This window comes from Phocoena phocoena, chromosome 15 (assembly GCF_963924675.1).
Source record: "Phocoena phocoena chromosome 15, mPhoPho1.1, whole genome shotgun sequence".
In the NCBI taxonomy this organism is placed as follows: Eukaryota; Metazoa; Chordata; class Mammalia; order Artiodactyla; family Phocoenidae; genus Phocoena; species Phocoena phocoena.
The window spans coordinates 50,877,198-50,896,978 of record NC_089233.1 but is presented as its reverse complement, the minus strand read 5'-3'; the positions used below and the strand labels follow the sequence as shown (position 1 = coordinate 50,896,978).

Sequence of the window (19,781 nt, the reverse complement as noted above, 5' to 3'; positions counted from 1 at the left end):
TGCAGTGGTTGAGAGTCTGCCTGCCAATGCAGGGGACACGGGTTCATGCCCTGGTCTGGGAAGATCCCACATGCCATGGAGCAGCTAGGCCCGTGAGCCATGGCCGCTGAGCCTGCGCGTCCGGAGCCTGTGCTCCGCAACAGGAGAGGCCACAACAGTGAGAGGCCCGCGTACTGAAAAAAAAAAAAAAAAATATATATATATATATATATTTATTTATTTATTATTATTATTATTATTTAGTCACAGTTAAGAAGACAAAATTAACTTTGAGTTATATGTTTTTGCTTTGATTTTTGTTGCTGTAATTTTTGTTTTGGTCCACAAAGGCATTTTCAAGAAGCTGGTCAAATATGGCTTTAGCAGATAAAAGACTTGAGAACCTGCAGATCTACAAAGTTCTCCAGTGTGTTCGGAACAAAGACAAGAAGCAGATAGAGAAGCTGACTAGGCTCGGATACCCTGAACTCATCAATTTCACAGACCCCGTCAATGGAAACAGTGCTCTGCACTTAGCCTCAGTTTCCAATGACATCGATATGGTCAGCTTTCTCCTGAGCCTCGGTGCTCACCCTGATGTGCAAGATAAGATGGGCTGTACTCCAGCTATGAGGGCTGCAGAACTGGGCCACGAATTGTCAATGGAAATATTAGCCAAGGCAAAGGCCGATATGACTATTGTCAATAATGAAGGAAAAGGTAAGAACTCCCAGCATTTTATCCAGCAATTCACTTTGTAGCCAGAAATCAACAAAATGCATTTTTTGCTTTCCAACTTTAGAAGTGAGTTATTTATGGTACATGGTAGTGAAAGTCTAGATTCTCACTCTTATACCAAAGGACACTATTTCCCCATGATTTGAAAATGATGCAGGTATTTCTTAGGGAAGCCAGTTCTGAGAACTTTCTCATTGAAAAATAATATTAGAATTAGTCAATCTGTTTTTTTTTTTTTAACGTGGAGAACTTTCAACATGACACATGTTAATATTTCCATAATCACAATCACCCATTGTAAAATATAAAGTCTCATTTAGAGCTAAAGATGAAGGAGAGCATCTCTTCTTTTTTACATTTTAGAACCTCGAGTAATACTAGATATAGGTTTTGCTCTCAAGAGCAGTCTAATGTAGAAAGTAGTTGCATTTAGGAATTTGAGGGACAAAAGTGGATTCTGACATGAACTCCAACTTTCTAGTGTCATTTAAAAATGTATTTGAAAATATGACTTAAAATTTGAGATATGGCATTTCCATGATTATTTAGGTGAGATAGCCCCACTTTCTCACTCCTCCCCTCTCAAATCCCATTTCAAGACCATGATCTGGGAGCTTCTTATCCAAATAACTCAAGGTTCTGACAGGAGGTGACACAGCCTCATGAAAATCACTAAGAAAACTACCTCCAGGCTTAATATAAATTGGTAGATTTAATCAGTTGTTCCAAAGAGTTGCTTCAAGTACAAAGCCATTAACATCAGTCCCACATTAGAGAAATGAGTCCCATTTTATAATGTTAATTAATGTTTTCTGACAGGAGCAGAGTCTGCTTCTTAACTCTCTGTGGACATGGTATTTAAAAAGTGACTTGCTTATAACAAGAGGAGAGGACAAAGAAAAGGAAGAATTATTTAATTACTTAATGGCACCACATAACAAAATACACTTCAGATGTACTCAGGAGTCAAATGTGTTTTAAAATGTTATATTCTGAAAAAAAAACTCTCAACGCTCTATAGAATATCATTTCCCAAAGTGTGTGTCACGGGCCACCGAATCAGTGGGATATTGATAAGTGCTACATGCAAAATTGGTTCATTCCACTGCCAAATTTATTAGAGAAACATTGGATAAAACAAATTTAGACATGTTTATTCTACATTTGTCATACCGACCAAAACAAGTGACATTTTCCATATTTATTTGACCATGAGATAGTTTTTTAAATGACATCTTGTATACCTGGATTTTCATGGAAACTTCAGTACATTCAGAAGAACGGTAACAAAGAAAAGTTTACCTTCTTGAGTTTGAAACAGAGATACAAATCACAAAGAAAGCAGTCTGAGACATTTTATAGCATAAAAAACTAAAATTAGGGCCTCCCTGGTGGTGCAGTGGTTGAGAATCTGCCTGCCAATGCAGGGGACACGGGTTCGAGCCCTGGTCCAGGAAGATCCCACATGCTGTGGAGCAACTAGGCCCATGAGCCACAACTACTGAGCCTGCGCGTCTGGAGCCTGTGCTCCGCAACAAGAGAGGCCGCGATAGTGAGAGGCCCGCGCACCGCTATGAAGAGTGGCCCCCGCTTGCCACAACAGGAGAAAGCCCTCGCACAGAAACAAAGACCCAACACAGCCATAAATAAATACATTTAAAAAAAAAAAACTAAACTAAAATTATAAAATGTAAACAATCAAGGTAAAATTGGAAGCAAGGTCAAATGAGTATCTGTAGCAAATGCAACAGCCATGAGGTTATCTATACTCATTCAAATTAATATTAAACCTACCAAGGTTCTGGAAGACCAAAGTATGATAAAAACAACCTGACAAATCAAATAGAAATAATTAAAAATATAAAATGAAACTTGAAATAAATACAAAATCTTGTTTCACACGTGACCTTGTTAGTACTGCTCCCTCCAGCCTTGATTGTGGTTCATGGTATGCCTACTGCACAGAGGGCCTTGTCTTCCCATCAGTGAACCTAGCTTACCTTGCACATCCCTCAGCTCAAGGGCTGCCACTGGCCAAACTCCTTGGTTTATTCCACTGTAGTCTCTCTGCCCTTAACATCCTATTTTCTGGTGATTGACATTTGACTCACTGTACATTGTTTCAAAAGGATGAGCAAACATTTAAATGGTTAAAATAATGGAGCTTTAGAAGGATGAGGGATGTACTCTAGGTCTAACCTGTACTTTCTATTTGAACAATTTTGCAGAATATGGAGAAGGTAACACTCTAAGCCAAAAAATTATTTGTTTTCTTAGGAAATTAGTTACAGTGTCTGGAATTATTTTCTTTAAGGGTAAAGCTGGAATCGTTCCTTGTAACACCCATTCCATTGGTTCTCCCATTTATAGGAATGCATCCCCAGTCCTCAATTCAATATGCTAGTTCTATTGTGTATACATTTTTTTCTCTTTTGTTTTTGCTTCGATCTTGGAATGTTGATTTGTGTCCTTTGTGGCTTAAATAGTCAGCATGGATAGACTTTCACTGTGCGTTGTACATGCCATCATTATAAAGTAGCCATTTCATAAGTTCCTTAAGGTCTTTGTAATGAATTCAACCTCAACTGGCACTATTTTCTAGATTTTGCTGTTGTTATCATTTATTGCTGTTTTAGTTCACTCTTGCCTACTATGACTTCTCTGTCTTTGATTTTATATTTTCAACCATGTCGTTGACCATCTTTCTATTTTTAACTGTTTGAGTAACTCTAATTTAGATGCATGTTTATATGAGATATATTTTGGTTTCGATTTTCACATACATTGTCTTTTTATTTTAATGGTAGAGTTTATCCAATTTACATTTATCTAGATGCTCCATAGGTTTGGCGTCAGAACTGTCACTTATTTTATATTATGAAAGCATAATATATTTAATTTATATAAATACACAAATATGTATAAAAATATTTTCCTCTATGGTCCATGTGTTCTGTGTTTTGTTTTGCTGTGTGTGTATATTTTCCTTCTCACATTTTCTAAAATTAATGGTATGTTTTTAGTTCTTTTAATGGCTAACTGGACAACATTACATATACTTAAAACTCTGTTTATTGAATTAGCACTTTAAACAGTATTCATTAATATTTCTCTATGAAAGATGAGATTGGTACAAGAACCCTTCCTCTCACCTCCTTTACCTCCCTTCCAGTACCTAATTTTAGTACATTAAAATCATTTTAGTTCTTTCAGTGATTCTTTTCATACCTTTAAATAATAAACATCTATCTCTTTATCTGTTTTAAATAATATCTCAAACTCCAGCAGTAAAAGATAAAGAAAATCAAATGCTTACACTGTCTCTTCTTCCCTCCAAGTTTTGTTAAACTACATTGTTATTTCTACATTACTGTGAATTACAATATTATTTTCTGTATCTAGAATTCCTAAGGTGATTGAACTTTGGTTCAATGGTTGAAGGGATTCAGCATCTATCATGGGTCTTTTAGTCACATATTCTCTGTTGATCCCCTGTTGGACTCATTATTGTCATCAAGTAGTTTAGCTCACTCCTTTGGGCTTATATCTTTTGATTTCTTGCATCTTTAAACTTATTGTCCATCACTTTTATATATGAACAATAGCTTGACTGAGTATTAAAAATTCCCTGTTTTCTTTTCCAAGTGACATTGTAGAGCTCCTTTGGTTATTTTCTAGCACTGAATGTTGCTGTACCAAAGTCTTGCAGCCAGCTTGACTTTTTCTCTTTAGAAATGACTTGAATTTTTAACTGGATGCTCACAGGACACTTTCTTACCTAGCTTTACCTAGACACCATCTTATGGCTTGTTGTTAATCAATTTTTCCTGAGACTCAGTATACTCTGTCAGATCTAGGTTTTTCCTTCAAGAGAGTTTTCTTCTCTTATATCTCTCCATTTCTTTCTGTTCCATTTGTTCATTTATTTTTACATACCAATTACATACATGTTAAATATTCTTTGCCTCTCTAGAACATTTAAACTCTTGCATCATTTCAGTTACATTTTTCATTCAAGTTCTTTCAAGTTTTTCTTCCATGTTCCTGACCATGGTTTTGGCAATGTCTGCTCTCCTTTTTCCTGCTTCCAATGTGAACCACTTTCATTTCTTTAGTGGTTTGATAATACTTTTCTCTACCATTTCTTTTTTTAAGCTCTGCTTGCTCAAATTCATCTTTTCCTTCTACTTATCTTTTATTGTCCTAGAAGTACTTATTATAGGTTCAGTCTAGCTTTGCACTTTTGTTTCAGAAAAAAATATATTTGATTTCTTTGTTATGGAAATGGGTCAGTCAATAATTTTCATGTCATATAATTTTTTGAGTATATAATTTTTGCCTAGTGTTTGTCATCAAGTTTCTTTCCTTACCTTTCTTTCAGTATATTTTTTCATAGGTCACATGCTGGTTTCTTGTTGATTATTGTTCCTCTTTGAATGAAGCCTCTTTTTAGAGTCAAGTCATTACAAAGTCAGTTTGGAGTTTGACTGCTGTTTACCTGACTTTCTTACCAGGGTAATATAAACAATACCCCAGGTCTGTAGTACATTTTTGACATGGGTTATGTTGAGGGTATGTATGTCACAGGTGCTGGGTATGAGGATTTATCATTTTTCTCTCTTCAGTAAACAAAATAATTTGCCAAAATGTCAGAGCCCCTTGCCATCTAGTTTTTCTTCTCACTGCTACTGTACAGACAGCCTGCTTCCTATAAACATGGCTGGTCTGCACATTTCATCATTATGTACCATCTCCTTTGCCACTCTGCAGTTTCAGAGGGGATCCAGGGATCCACCAATAGTCCTCTGGCACACACACCCCTGTATATTCCAAGAAGGGACAATGGAGTATAGACTGCAGGATGCCAAATACCCAGGGTCAACCGGAGCTCACATCCCAGCACTCAAATTCTTCCCAAACAAAATCTTATCACATTTTGGTTATGATTGTTTTCTGGCTCTTATAAGAGGTTGGATTTCTTTTCTGGTATCTCTGTCTTGGTGTTTCAGTTGATTTCAGAGGGAAAACCAAGGCATAAACATCTTTGCTCTATCACCTTCAGCTAGCTAATTATGAATTTGTAAATTATTGTTTGTTCCTTTCTATGTGATCCAAATATAGAGAGACTACTAATTAAGTATTCTTTGGGGATTCTATTTTTCTACAGGTATTTTGTTTTACTGCATTTTACCTACAAAGAGGCATCATCGCTGTGCACTGATTGCCTTGGAACATGGTGCAGATGTCAACAATTGTACCTATGACGGAAAGCCAATATTCCTTAGAGCTTGTGAAGAAGCACATGATGTTAAAGATGTGTGCCTGACATTGTTGGAAAAAGGAGCCAATCCAAATGCTGTCAACTCAGTATGACTATTCCTGTGATTCTAAATATTCCTTTTTTCAATTATAGAAAAAAATTTCAATACACTAATAATCTCTATTAGTGTATTTTTTTCACTTGAATATGATAAAATTATCCTGTTAGTTTAGACTGTTCATTTCTGTTCAAAATACTTTAAGATGATATACTTTCATCATCTTTATATGGCATGGCCATGATTCTACAATCTATTTCTGAATTATGTTTGGAAAATTGGTATTTATTATGTATAATGTTAAAAGATCTTTACAGGAAGTAGGAAAGATATTACTGATGCCTAATAAAAATTTATCTTCTTCAAAAGAAAATATGTAGTTCTGCTGTTCCCCTTAATCATTTTGCTCCCTCTCCTCATTTGGCTAATTTTGTTCAGTTTTCTTATCTTTTAATTGTCATTTCCCAACAATAAAAATAGATTTTCTTCTCATTGGAAAACACCTATAGCCTAATTTTAGCATGTGTTTTACCCTCTTTTCTCCCTTATTGCTCTACTTTCTTTGCAAGAAACTGCATTTTTCAGCATGATGTTCTTACAGGGACTTTTGGTGTGACCTTGACTCTGATTTTAGAATTCTACATTTTGGACACTGACCCATTTTACTGGCTTCATTTTTCCTATTTGTTACGTGAAACCAATAAAACTGTACAGAACTGAACGTGTCAGTGTGACTCTAAGGCCAAATAGATTTAGACCATATTTATACGGAATATGTTATTTAGTATGACAGGGATAAACAGCATCTGATCTGTTTCACGTCCAGTCCACAGGTCGCACGGCTTTAATGGAAGCATCAAGAGAAGGAGTGGTAGAACTAGTTCGAGGGATATTGGAAAGAGGAGGTGACGTGAATGCATTTGACAATGACAGACATCACGCCGCACACTTTGCTGCCAAAGGAGGCTTTTTTGATGTAATAATCTACTCTTTGCTTTAAATTTTGTTGCTAAAAATATTCTCTTCTTTTTCTCAACATCTTAAAATATCATGTAGGTTACACTGATAGGATTTTTTCTGAGTTATCACCTTGATTTTCTGAAATAATTCTAAAACTATATTTTAAACCAAATATTAACCTTCAAAATATATTTTAGCTCTTTATTCAGTTTTATCTGCTTTCTAACTTATTCTTTTAATATTGCTAATAATGTTTTTCTATATTTTTAATTATGACAGCTTAAAGGTTTTGCCAACTGGGATTACTCCATTTTATGACTCCATTACACATTAGAATTTTCACAGTGGGGAGAACAATGCCAATATACTCATCTCCCTGATGTTTGAGGCATCTAATGACTCATCTAAATTTTTAACTCTAAGTATTCTTATTATCTGGATATATCAGCAAAGGATTATCTCATAGGTACAGTGATATTGCAGAAACAAAATAGAAATCAATGCTATCTTATTTTTTAAAATTCTGAATTATATCTAAAATTTCTTTACTGAGCTTTTCTGAGTTTTAACATAATTATCTTTACTTTTGTCATAGGGTCTCTTCCCTGCAATAAAAGTATATATCACAGTAGAAGTCACATCTGTTTGGTAAAGAATTTGCTCCCCTGATGATGCTTGCCATAGTCTGACGCTTTCTAAAATTGCCTAAATTTACTTCAGAACAGTAGTTCCCCAGCTGAGTATAGAGTTTTCTATACGCTAGATCAATGTTGTTTGATAGAACTTCTGGCAGTGATGGAATTGTTCTGTATCTGTGCTGTACAATGTGGTACAATACACTACACATGTGGTTTTTGAGTACTTGAACTGTGGCTAGTGGAAGTAAGGAACTGAATTTTTAAAATTTGTTTTCTGTTTAATTGATTTTAATTTAATTCAGATTGACACTCTGGATAGCACAGGTCTAGGTCCCAGTTTTCATTCAGTAAATGTACATTCCTATTCCTCTACAATATCCACTATTTATTTTGCAGATATTGAAGCTTCTCTTTGCCTACGACGGAGACATGGGGCTGATTGCAATGAATGGCAACACACCACTTCATTATGCTGCTATGGGTGGTTTTGCAGATTGCTGTAAATATATATCTCAGCGAGGTAAAATGGTCTACCAATTTCATGCCTAAAGAATTTATAATTTTCCCTCACTGTAGATGAGCAGAGAATTTCAGCCTGTCAAATGTCAGTTGCTTATCTCACACATATATGTAGAAAGAAAATTAAACTTTTTTTCTTATTTACCTTCTGTTAAATCATGAATCTGGCCTTGAAGGTGATAAAAATTCATTTCTCAAGTATTTTTAGGTTATTATTAAAAATCTAAAGAGAATGGTTTATGAGTCAACCAATTATTAAGATGCTTATAGTTATTAAATTCCTATTTTAAAAATGTAAATATCAATCTAAAAAAAGACAAACACTAGACACCATGTCTTTTAGTTTGCATTCTTAATTATTTTATTTTTAAAAATGTACTATCATGTCAAGTGCATAGATAACATTTCTGGGTAATTTTGAATTATAGGGGAAATATTTTGGGGAGAAACACATGAAATAAAATGAAAAATTTCATGGAACATTTGGAATATAAGTAATATTTATTATTTTAGATTTTTCTGTAGCTTTCAAATAATTATTAACTTAGGAATATAAACTATGTTATGTATAGCTTAATGTATTCCTTAAAATAGTAATATTAGCCAATTAAGTTTAAAGATTTGGATCTATTTGGTGTTAATTACATGCTAATTAAATGTACATTCAAAGTTATTAACTCTTTGTTAGAGAGGGAGCTGCATTCTGCTGAATGTTATGGTAGTGTGTTTTTTTTTTCCAGTTTATGAGAAATGGGCAGAAACTTAAAGTTCAACAACTCTATAATAGAGCAGAGAAAGTGCTTTTATTTTCCTGTCTTCTACAGAGGAACAGAAATTTTGAAGTCGCTGGGACCTGAGAGAGCCTATACTGTAACCACTAACATTATAAATAAGACTAACATGCCTGCGTAACTAGTGGTGTAATAACTGATCCACTTTGACTTTTTTCACGTTATACAAAGCTCACATTCTTTCCCCATTCCCCTAAAATACAAAGCAGATAAAGGAAAATATATCAACTGCAATTTTTGCCGTCATCAACTGTCTCATCAGTCTTATTTTCAAAGCTGTTACCATCAGCAGATTATTCTGACACTTCATTTTTAACATTGTGTATTTCTAGAAACTAAAGATCTGCCCAGATTGAGACAAGCTTCTTCAACTTTAACATGCTGATTCCTTTCTTACTGGGACAAACATCACCCAATATATACTCTACCATTTATGTACTCCTGGGATAAAGTCAGAGAAAGCAAATTGAGAAGTAAAGAGCCAGAGCCTGCCAAAGGCCTTGCCTGGTGATGCAGAAAAGTTTCATCCTCCTGGCTGGCTCACAAGACTAGGCTGTGTTTCTGAAATAAATGTCTGAAAATGTTCTGAGTTCTGTAGCATGTTTGGAAGTACAACCACCAGATCCTATGTGGGTGACCTATTTCCATACCAGGCAATTGCTTATCTAAGGCAATCAGAGCAGCAAGAAACCATTGGTCACGAAATGCTCATTTCTGAGTAAACTCCCTGAGTGTAGCCTCTTTTATTCTTAAATGTGAGGGCTGGATTCCTTTCCCACATTAAACTACCTTCCTCAGTAAGCTCCTCTTTTGTCCCTGATCTTGTTGTCCCTAGAGTAATTTACAACTCCCTGTAGGCAGTGTGAGGCCAGATCCAGGGGAGAGGAGGGGAGTTTGGAATAGTTCTCCTGAAGCCCCCGTGCAGGGTTCTCCTTCTCCTGGGCCTTTTGACAGCAGTCAGCTGAAAGTTGAGTATCTCAGCCACAGAGGCACATAAATCACAAAGGGAATGAATGGATCTTTATTTACTAATGATAAAAGAGGAGACAAAATCAAAGAGAGAAGAAAATGCCTTCATATCTTTAAGCTGGGATGTTGGCGTCTTTTATCCACACAAAATTTCTAACAGGGAGGAAACTGGGAGCAGAAGAAGGCAAGATAAAGCCGCTTTAAAACCCTTTGATCCTTAGTGCTGGGCTGAATATAGGAGCGGATTGGGGGATGGTAGATAAACCCCCAGACACCCTGAATAAGCGAAAAAGCTAAATTAAAAACAGCATACTCAAGATGACTACGGAATTATACTATGGAATTATTATGCTGTGGAATTATACTGTTGAGACCAGTCTCAGGTCCCTTTCCCAATAAGTCACTATTCTTCAAACTGTCCAATATAAAAATTTTAGAATCTTTATTGTTCCAATGCTCTTTTTGAGTTTTTCTATCACTAGTAAAATTATCAGCCTTCATATAAAATTTTAATTTTTGACAATGCCATAGGAAGTGCTAACGTTGAAAAATACTGGTAATTAATTTTCTTTTTGATAAGGAATAAAACTATAAAGTGTTGGAGGGACGGGTTTTATTTTTGCATTCGGCGACCTTTACATTTTGGATGCTAGAGATACTGAGGTTAGAGAATCTTTTTTGATTATGTGATGCTTGCAAAGCAACAGAAGAGCCTTCTAGATTCAAAACACTAGAAAGAGCATCTTCATAGTCTGACTTATAATGGGTTTTTAGTGTCTCCAGACATTTATTACAGACAACACAGCCTTCTTGATAGCATTAAGTAGACTCCTTGATGCATTCAGAAAAGTTTATTTCTTTGGAGAATGCTTACATATAATGTTGGTCCCATCATTTTAAGTAAGGGCCCAAAAAGGAAAACGGATTTTAATGCCTAATTGCACAGTTCTTATTCTTTCAGGTTTGATGAACAAATTACTTTTTCTTCTGTTAGGCTGTTCACATGACCTTACTGCAAAACAGCAGGTCAATATAAATTACACTAACTTCATGTAGAATACAGTTAAAGCATAGTTTAAGATTTTACACAGATTTAGTCATAATTGTTCAAAAGAAGCAGGTGTCAGTTAGCATCCTGAGTTCCTAAGGTCCTATTTAAGCTGTTTGAATCCAGCTTCCTTCCAAATTCAAATGTCACCCTTACTCTTTCCTGCTAGTCAGGAAGCCTCTTTAGCAAGTATCCCGATATGATATTTGTTTCAAATATCTATAGGGATTAATGTCCTAATCCTTTGGGAAAAGATACTATCAATTGGAAACATATCTCCCTCAGAATTCACCAAAGTAAAGCTCACGGAAAAAAAAAAAATCATAGCTTAATTTTGTAGTTATAAGAGCTAAATGTGCTTACCTCTATATACAAGTAATTTGGGGAGCAACTTTTGATTAATCACTAGAAATTTTAAAAACCGTTGGATGCATGTCATTGTGGAGTCATGCAGATGCCTTGGCACCATTCATAATCATGATGCTTCCTGTTTTAGGATGTGATCTGAAATGGAAGAATTTGGACCATAAAACGCCCAGGGCCTTGGCTAAGGAAGGCGGCTTTAAAGCAGCCATCAGAGAAATACGGCGGGCGGAGCAAATCGCTAATAAACTGGCCCGGCCAGGAGCCAAAAATCCGAATCCACAATTGTACCTGAAACTTCACGATTGGTCCATAGAACATGAGACTTTCCTTCGGGAAGCCCTTTCGTTTGTGGACAGGGGCGATGGGACAGTCACCAAGGAAGACTTTGTGCTGGCGCTGGAGGAGAGGCAAGATTTTATGAGCTCGGAACAGATAGCTACCATAGCTCAACTTCACGAAAAGGTCCGGGGCGGAGGGGTCAACATTAACGATTTCTTTAAAGGAACCAAATACTTAAGCAAGTCTTATGTCCTGGGATCCTATGGGCCTAAGAAAAATAAAAAAGGGATGGCCAAAAAAGCCAAAAAAGGCAAGTTTGTTTTACCCCTCCCAATCTGCATCATCCCTGACCACGTGTTTCCACGCCAGAGCGAAGGTGGGCCTCCTTGTTATATGATTGAAACCTACAAGCATGTAACTGATTGCAATCGCTTTAACCGAGATCATCCACCCGAACATCCCATTCAGGATGACTCTGCTTGGTACATTGATGATCCAGGGAAGGTCTTTTCAAACATTAATTTTATCACCAAGGCGGGAGACCTGGCATCTCTGAAAAAGGCGTTTGAATCAGGAATACCTGTGGATATGAAGGATAATTATTACAAGACACCCCTAATGACTGCATGTGCCAGTGGAAACATAGATGCGGTCAAGTTTCTTCTTGAAAAAGGGTATGCCTTTTGGTTGAGTGAAATTTAGATTTTTGGGAGCCTTCACATTTCAAGGAAGGCTAAGACACATTCAGCTCCAGAATTTAAGTAGTGCAAGAAAGGGCTTCATTCCTGAAGTCCAGATCACAAATAGATCTTATACTGGGAACCAGGCTAATGGAACATAGGAGTGTGTGTACACAAAGACCGTTTGCCAATAACAACTATGCACAAAGTGAAGGCCAAGAAGTTTTCTCTCTGAGGGTAAACAAAGCCTTCTGATTAGGTATCCCTGGCCTCCCAAGACAATTTAATTTGGTCTCAGAGCTTTACCTAGACGATGTGGAGTTGCTTTTTATTTTATTTTAAATTAAAAACAGAATCTTTTTTTATTGTGGTAAGAACAGACAGCATGAGATCTACCCTCTTAAATTTTAAGTGTAGGGTACAATATTGCTAACTATAATCGCTATAGTGATTATAATATTGTAGAGCAGATCTCTAGAACGTACTCACTTTACATGGAGTCATTTTTAAATCTGTCTCTTTTTTCTTTCTTTCTTTCTTTTTTTTTTTTTTGGAGGGGATCCCAACAAATTCAAGCAATTTGATGGTAGCCATAATGACTAAACACCATTTCATTCCCTTTTCCCTGGTTCATTTGTAAATATCTTTAAAATAACAAAGCATGACATTTAGTTTAACTTTTAAATCTAAAGCAATTTCTCAGGCTTAAGTCCTTCTTTTTACCATTGCTGAATAACCTGGGGTAACTTTCTTAACCTTTTTGTGCCTCAGTTTTCTCATTTTTATAATGGGGTTCTAATGGAACTCAGCTCACAGGATTTGTTGAAGATTAAATGAGTTAAAATATGTAAAGCACTTAGTAGCCCAGTAATTGCAGACTTGATAAAAGGTATTATTGTTATTATTACTATAATGTTTACCTTCAAAGAAGGATTTAAATGTGTTTATTATAGAGAGGGAGTATAAAGCAACTAATGACAATGTGAAGTGTTGGGCAGAGAATTTTTAAATAGGACTAAAATTTTATTTTATCTTTTCATAGTTTCTGGATGATATATTGCTTTCAATAAAATCAAAAGAATTAATTTTCTTTTTTCATTTAACATTGGAGTATAGTTGATTTAAAACGTTGTTCTAGTTTCAGGTGTATAGCAAAGTGATTCAGTTATACGTATACGTATCCATTCTTTTTCAGATTCTTTTCATGTATAGATTATTACAGAATATTGAGTAGAGTTCCCTGTGCTATACAGTAGGTTCTTGTTCATTATTTATTTTAAATATAGTAGTGTGTATATGTTAATCACAAACTCCCAATTCATCCCACCCCCTCACCTTTCCCCTTTGGCAACCACAAGTTTGTTTTGGAAGTCTATGAGTCTGTTTCTGTTTTGTAAATAAGTTCATTTGTATCATGTTTTGATACAAAATTTTGATACATTATAATGCTTAAAATTTTAATAATGAAGGTGCATTTAAAAATTCATAACATACAGAGAAAGTAGATACAAAATGAAATAATATAACTTTTCTGTTTCCTGTTAGCTTTGATCTTTCATCGGATCCAGTTTTTCCCTGATTTTAATGATGCAAAAATGTAGCCCTTAGGTTACAATTGTAACCTAAGGATCTAAGGGTTACAATTGTAACCCTTAGGGTCTAAGCACCTTTTAAACTAAACAAAATGTATATATACACAAAGTTAAGACTGTTATAAAATGAAGGACACAGGTCAAGAAAAACTATGGCACAGAATTTAACTTGACCCAAACCTTCCTTGGTTTTCAGTTGAAAAACCTGATAAAACTATGATATCTTCCTTACCATTTTTATCCTCTAGTGCTTGGAATAACCCATATTTTTAGCTCATGCATCTACCTCATTTTACAGGGCTAACGTCAATGCAACAGATAATTTTCTGTGGACTCCGCTTCATTTTGCATGCCATGCCGGCCAACAGGATATTGTTGAGCTTCTTGTTAAATCTGGAGCCGTGGTAGATGCCCTTTCAATCAACAACTCAACTCCCTTAAGTAGAGCCATTGAGAGCTGTAGACTGGATACTGTAAAATACCTACTTGATATTGGTGCTAAATTCCAGCTGGAGAATAGAAAAGGCATGTGTTCTCATTATGGGTGATTAGGGTTAGAAAAGGAGGATTTATGTTAGATTCCAAACCCGTTTAAACCTATTCTTGTAGGACCACATTTTCCCTTGAGTCACTGCTGCAAAAGCAAACCTGAGTAAATGTTATGGAACTTTATCGTATACACAGTGCTTCTCAAATCATTGGTGTAAAAGAACCAGTTCTTTATGTTGGTGATCCATTGTGGATGGAGACTTTTGCAAAATACAATGAAAATGATTTACTAGAAAAATGAAGAGGAAAAAGCCCATAAAATACAAGTCCAAACTTTTTTTTATCATTCGATTCAAATGACATAAAATTGCTATAAAAATTTCTAAACATTTACTCTTAATCCCTGTATTTATTTCACTGTGGCTGCATAACCATTAGTTTGTAGGCTGACACCAGTCTGCAGATCACATCATGAGTCATCACTTTGTCTTAACAGTCAATTCCTAATAATCGGCATAGTTTGAAGCCTCTGTAGACTTTGGATTCCTTCTAAAGTTGGACAAATCATTCCTGAATTGAGGCTCTTTCTAGGAAGTAAATGGGAAGCCTACCTTATGTCATAAATATCCCATGTAAATATGTGGAGGTGTTATTTTCTTAGAGTGGAACCCATTGCTTCCTTTGGATCTGAAGGAACTTTATCTCTGGCTGCTTCAGGCTGCCTCTGAGTCACAGGTAATATTGTTAGGCCTGCCTGAGGACGTTACAGGTGTCATAATACCCAGCAATCTGCATAGAGCACTTGAGACCTCCAGTTTCCTAGGCCTTTTTGAATACACCTCCTTCCATCATGGGAAGGGGAGGACAATGTAAAATTGTCACACACAAAGGAATGTGTGCACTGTGGGGAGAGAACCAGCACTCAGATATTCAAAATGTAATCTACCACTATTTCCTATCAACTTTTTAAGAAACATTCTCAAAATAATTAACAAGAAGAAATGGTTTTGCTGGTAAATGGCACTCTAAATGATGAGATTTTAGAGCTGGGGCCACCTTAGAGAGTATCTGATCCAGCTCTGTGACTTTATACATACCATTCACTTCAGTAATCACCCTTGGTACTGCATGCTTAGAGCTGATGTGCTGAGATTTTGCTACATGGTTTATTATTAATCTGTTTAACGAAACTCTGAATTTATGTTTTAAACAGGGCATAGTGCCATGGATGTTGCAAAGGCTTATGCTGACTATAGAATAATTGGTTTGATTAAGGAAAAGCTGGATAACTTGCCAAAACAAGCAGAAAATCAAAAAACAAAAGGCAAGCCACTGCTTAAAGTGAAGACTGAAGGCCCTGAGATTAAGAAAGAAGAGGTATGAAAAGCAGTTGACCTCCCATTAGTAACTGGTGGGGCTGCGGCACCATTTACGTATTGTTACAGGACATGGGCAAATAATATGCAGTCCATGTTTTCAGCACCATTATGCAATAGTTTTAAAGAAATATCTAGCAAGAAATTTCCTGTTACTGAAAAGCCTAAAAAGTACTCATTGCAAACAGAACCCACACAAAAACCAGTTGGTTCAAATAAATACCAGTAGAATGTTGGAAAAGTAACTGGTATTGGATATGTATACACTCAGACCTGAATTATACAGATTTGATGGGATGGCCCCAAAAGGGAAGAAGGGTAACCCTTATGAGAAATGAAGTAAAGCATGATTTTCCTTCATTTTGGTTTCATAATCTTTCACTACCCACCTTACCACCCCACTCCCAAAGAATTTTAATAATTACTATGAACCCAGGGATATGTAACTTGGATATCCTGCAAAACAACTCTAGAAGGTTTTAAAGGTGTCAAATTGTCCCTGGTAATCTGGAATGATTTGGGTGCCTCTAAATTAGCAGCAGAAGATTGAGGTTGTTGTTTATGGGGATTTCTGAGACACCAAGAATTTGTCATTCATTAGCAGGAAGCTTTAAGTACATTTCTAGACTGGAAGCTTCTTTCAGGGAAGCAGATGGATCCCTAGACATCCTTGGCTGACATAGGATAGGGGGTGAAATTCAGGAAGGAAAATCTTTAACGCTATCAAATTAGAAAGGGTTAGAGAAATGTAGGTGGTAGGAAGTAGATAGAGTTGAAGGGATGATAGGCAGACAATAGAGAGTAGTAAGCATGGAGGAAGAGAGTAAGGATGGCCAGAGGTGAAGGAGGATTGATCAGCTAAAGCTCCTGATACATGCACCATTATCATTTTGGTAGGAATACACTCTTCTGATTAATAATGGCCACAGGTCAAGGATGGATATCTGAAAGACTTGTGTGATCTGTCACTAATACTAATTAAATAAAGTCAAACAAGGCAAACGAATGATCTCTCCTCGCTCAAAATTATAATGATATTCTATTTCATTTCAAATTATAATTTGTATAGTAGCATTTTTAGTTTTTTCTGACTTCAGAGTAAGATACAGAACAGCAAATAATGTTAGGAAGTATATATAGGTTTTTGCAATTGACAGGTTTTTTTTGGTCTTGTTTCCAGATGCCACTTTCATCAATGTATACTGTACCAACCATAGTGGAGAAAAAGAAGGTGCATAAGGATAATGTGGCTTACCTCAATTCATTGATTACCAGTGGTTATACCAAGAAAGAGGATATCACATTTATTCCACAGAGGGTAAGTACTTTAGAAAGATCATAACATGGTATAAACTCATGATGTCATTTTTCAAATACTTTTTATGCAGAGCACCCAAACAAATGTCCTTATCTTTTCTAGTTATTATTTGGAGGTGTCCTTTTTCTAGGTCCTACTACTTCTGACTAAGTAAGTCCAACTTGTATAGCTTCCAATATCTGGTATTACTCTTTTCTGTATTAACATTTTAATTTTCCTTGAACAATTGAAGTCTTCTTCAGTTAGTGCCATTCCTTATAGCCATGTAGTCACTGAGTTCTATAGATACTTTCTCTGGGTACACCTTAGAGCCCAACCCTTCCTCTTTTTACACACTATCACCATCTCACTTGGGAGTTTCATACTAATCAAGACTGGATTTATTCAGTGGCTTCCTTAAACATCTACAATTAAAAAGGTGAAGATGTCTTTGGAGAATAAGAGTGGTCTTGACAATGTGCATCAAGCCATGCTGAATAAGAGACCACTGGCTCCTTCTGCCCTCTACTGTGAAAATACTTTTGACTTCCCCATAAGAATAAAGGCAGTAAACCCAAACTATCTATTAACTCCATTGCTTCCTGGTTTTGACATCCTAAAAATGATCAGCAGCTGGCCTAAGGGTCATCAGAGAGGTAACTGAAGAGCATTTCAGTTGTCCAAACAGTCACCATCAGAAACAGCGATGCCCACATAACCAAAAATGTTGTGTAAGAGATAAAAGAGATTTAGAAATAAATTTGATAGTTTACATTAACCATCTTGAAGATTGTCTGGATATTGGCATGTTTATTGGCCATCATATTCACCCCTGCTCTGGATGTGGTTGTTCATTTAAGATCTGGAGTCCCAAAGCCACCACAGCAGAGCTGATCAGGAAGAGGGAACTGCGCCGGGAGCGGTTCTCGTACGAGGTTGATTTTGATGACTTCATGATGCCCTTTCAGAAGCACATCACAGAGAAAGCACAAGCATTGAAAGCTGCCTTCAAGTCCTAAATCACAGCAGTTGCTTCTTGGGATAAACATTTTGAGGCCCAGGGACCAAACGTTGGATAAAGTAGATATTTCCATTAAAGCCGAAACAATCCACAAGTAACCAAATATTTGTTTTTGCTCTAACAGCTATAAATATTCTGAGCTGTCTAGAGAAGGTGTGTTTTATTTTGCAATGAATTTGCATGTTATTCTGCATAAATCTCCCAATTTTCCTCAAGAATATAGTAGAATAAATGGCATTTTTTGTTATAAGCATAGTGTCATTGTCAAAGAATTTACAAGATTTACACCATTATGTTTGTTAAAGGTATCATTTTAGTGGAAATGGATGAACACAATTTGATATTAGGGAAGAGAAGTCGTTTTTAATCCATTAAGAAAGCAGTTTTGTTCTCACACATCATAAGTGATAAGGATTAGATTTTGTTTTTTTTATGGCATTGGTATATTAGAAGACAGGCTAGTTATTTTGTAAAATGGTTGTTAATTGGGCCTGATTTGTCTTACATTTCCTCAAGAATAGATTCAGGTGATGCGTCTTAGGCAGGAAGACCACCGACATGATAGTGTGCCCTTTTCAGTACATCACATCGGGAGGCACATGATGTTGCTATGGGATGTAAACTTTGTCAACGTGCATCCCTTGATTAAAAGTGGTACGGACTTGGCTTCTCCTCTGTAAAGTTACTCTTTTTCCTTTTGTACTTAATAAAAATCTCATGGATACATCCTTTGAAACTACGTAAATTTCCTGTTACTCCCATGACTTTCACCCTCTAATTTTAACACTCATGGATGACTTTTGCCTGAAAAAATTATTACAGTGATGGTTGCCATAAAATTGTTTTCTAATCTCATCATTCTTTCTACATTTCTTAGTTGGTTTTGTATTGCTGGTCAGAGCTTTCTCTTCTTCACCATTAGTTTGTGTATTGGTTATGTAATCAGTATGGACTCACGGTTTTCTTTTTCGCTTAATGGGTTATAATCATTTACTACCATTATTTATTTTGGCGCTCAAATTGTTCCTGATTTGGCCAGTGGAAGCCCCTTCAAGCTAGCTCCTGAGGACAAGGCATTTTGTTTCCTTAAGTAACTAGAGGACTCTTTATTTCTTGAACGTGAGGGAAGATGACTATCCATGGTTTCATTCGGAGCAAGGAAAATGAGTCTGCAATGGGAGATTTTCAGAGTCTACAATTCTCTGCTATCACCCGGTGAATACAACACATTCTCAATGCCAGTTTCATAGATAGTGCTGTTCTGTGATCACCCTCAACCATCTGCAAACATAAACTGAGAGAAAGTGTTAATGTCAAATCCTATTCTCTCTCATATATATCAAGTGTTTATATTCATTTGAATGACTCAACAACATGCTTGAATGAGAATTGTGTGAGGGGACATTCAAGTGACTAAGTTTATTTGGGGTTTAACTCTAAACTCAAACAGAGCAAAGCCAAAGTTCTTTGATGCCCCATAAGGCCATTAGTGCTATTCAAAGAGTGGTCCATTGATCAACAGCATCAACATCACCTGGGAGCTTGGCCCCCTCCCACAAAATTATTGTACAGAATCCTATATAAGCATAAAAAATATTTTGTAGAGGGCATTTTACTGGCATAAAAAGACAGTCTGTCAAACTTAAAAATGTTAAGTTAAAAAATATTATAAATAGTATGAATAGTAATTTCAGACTTGTAGATATGCAACACACATAAAT

At 36.0% G+C, this 19,781-nt stretch overlaps 1 protein-coding gene across 1 annotated transcript; it reads left to right on the top strand.

Moving 5' to 3' along the window:
- The first annotated feature begins 353 nt into the window (after positions 1–353).
- ANKEF1 (ankyrin repeat and EF-hand domain containing 1) lies at positions 354–18,058 on the top strand. The gene is made up of 9 exons (XM_065893078.1): positions 354–699; positions 5,885–6,084; positions 6,862–7,011; positions 8,030–8,153; positions 11,457–12,279; positions 14,176–14,402; positions 15,580–15,743; positions 16,923–17,060; positions 17,900–18,058. Exons 1-9 carry the CDS (start codon positions 354–356, stop codon positions 18,056–18,058), a joined length of 2,331 nt encoding a protein of 776 aa, XP_065749150.1.
- The last annotated feature ends 1,723 nt before the right edge of the window (positions 18,059–19,781 follow it).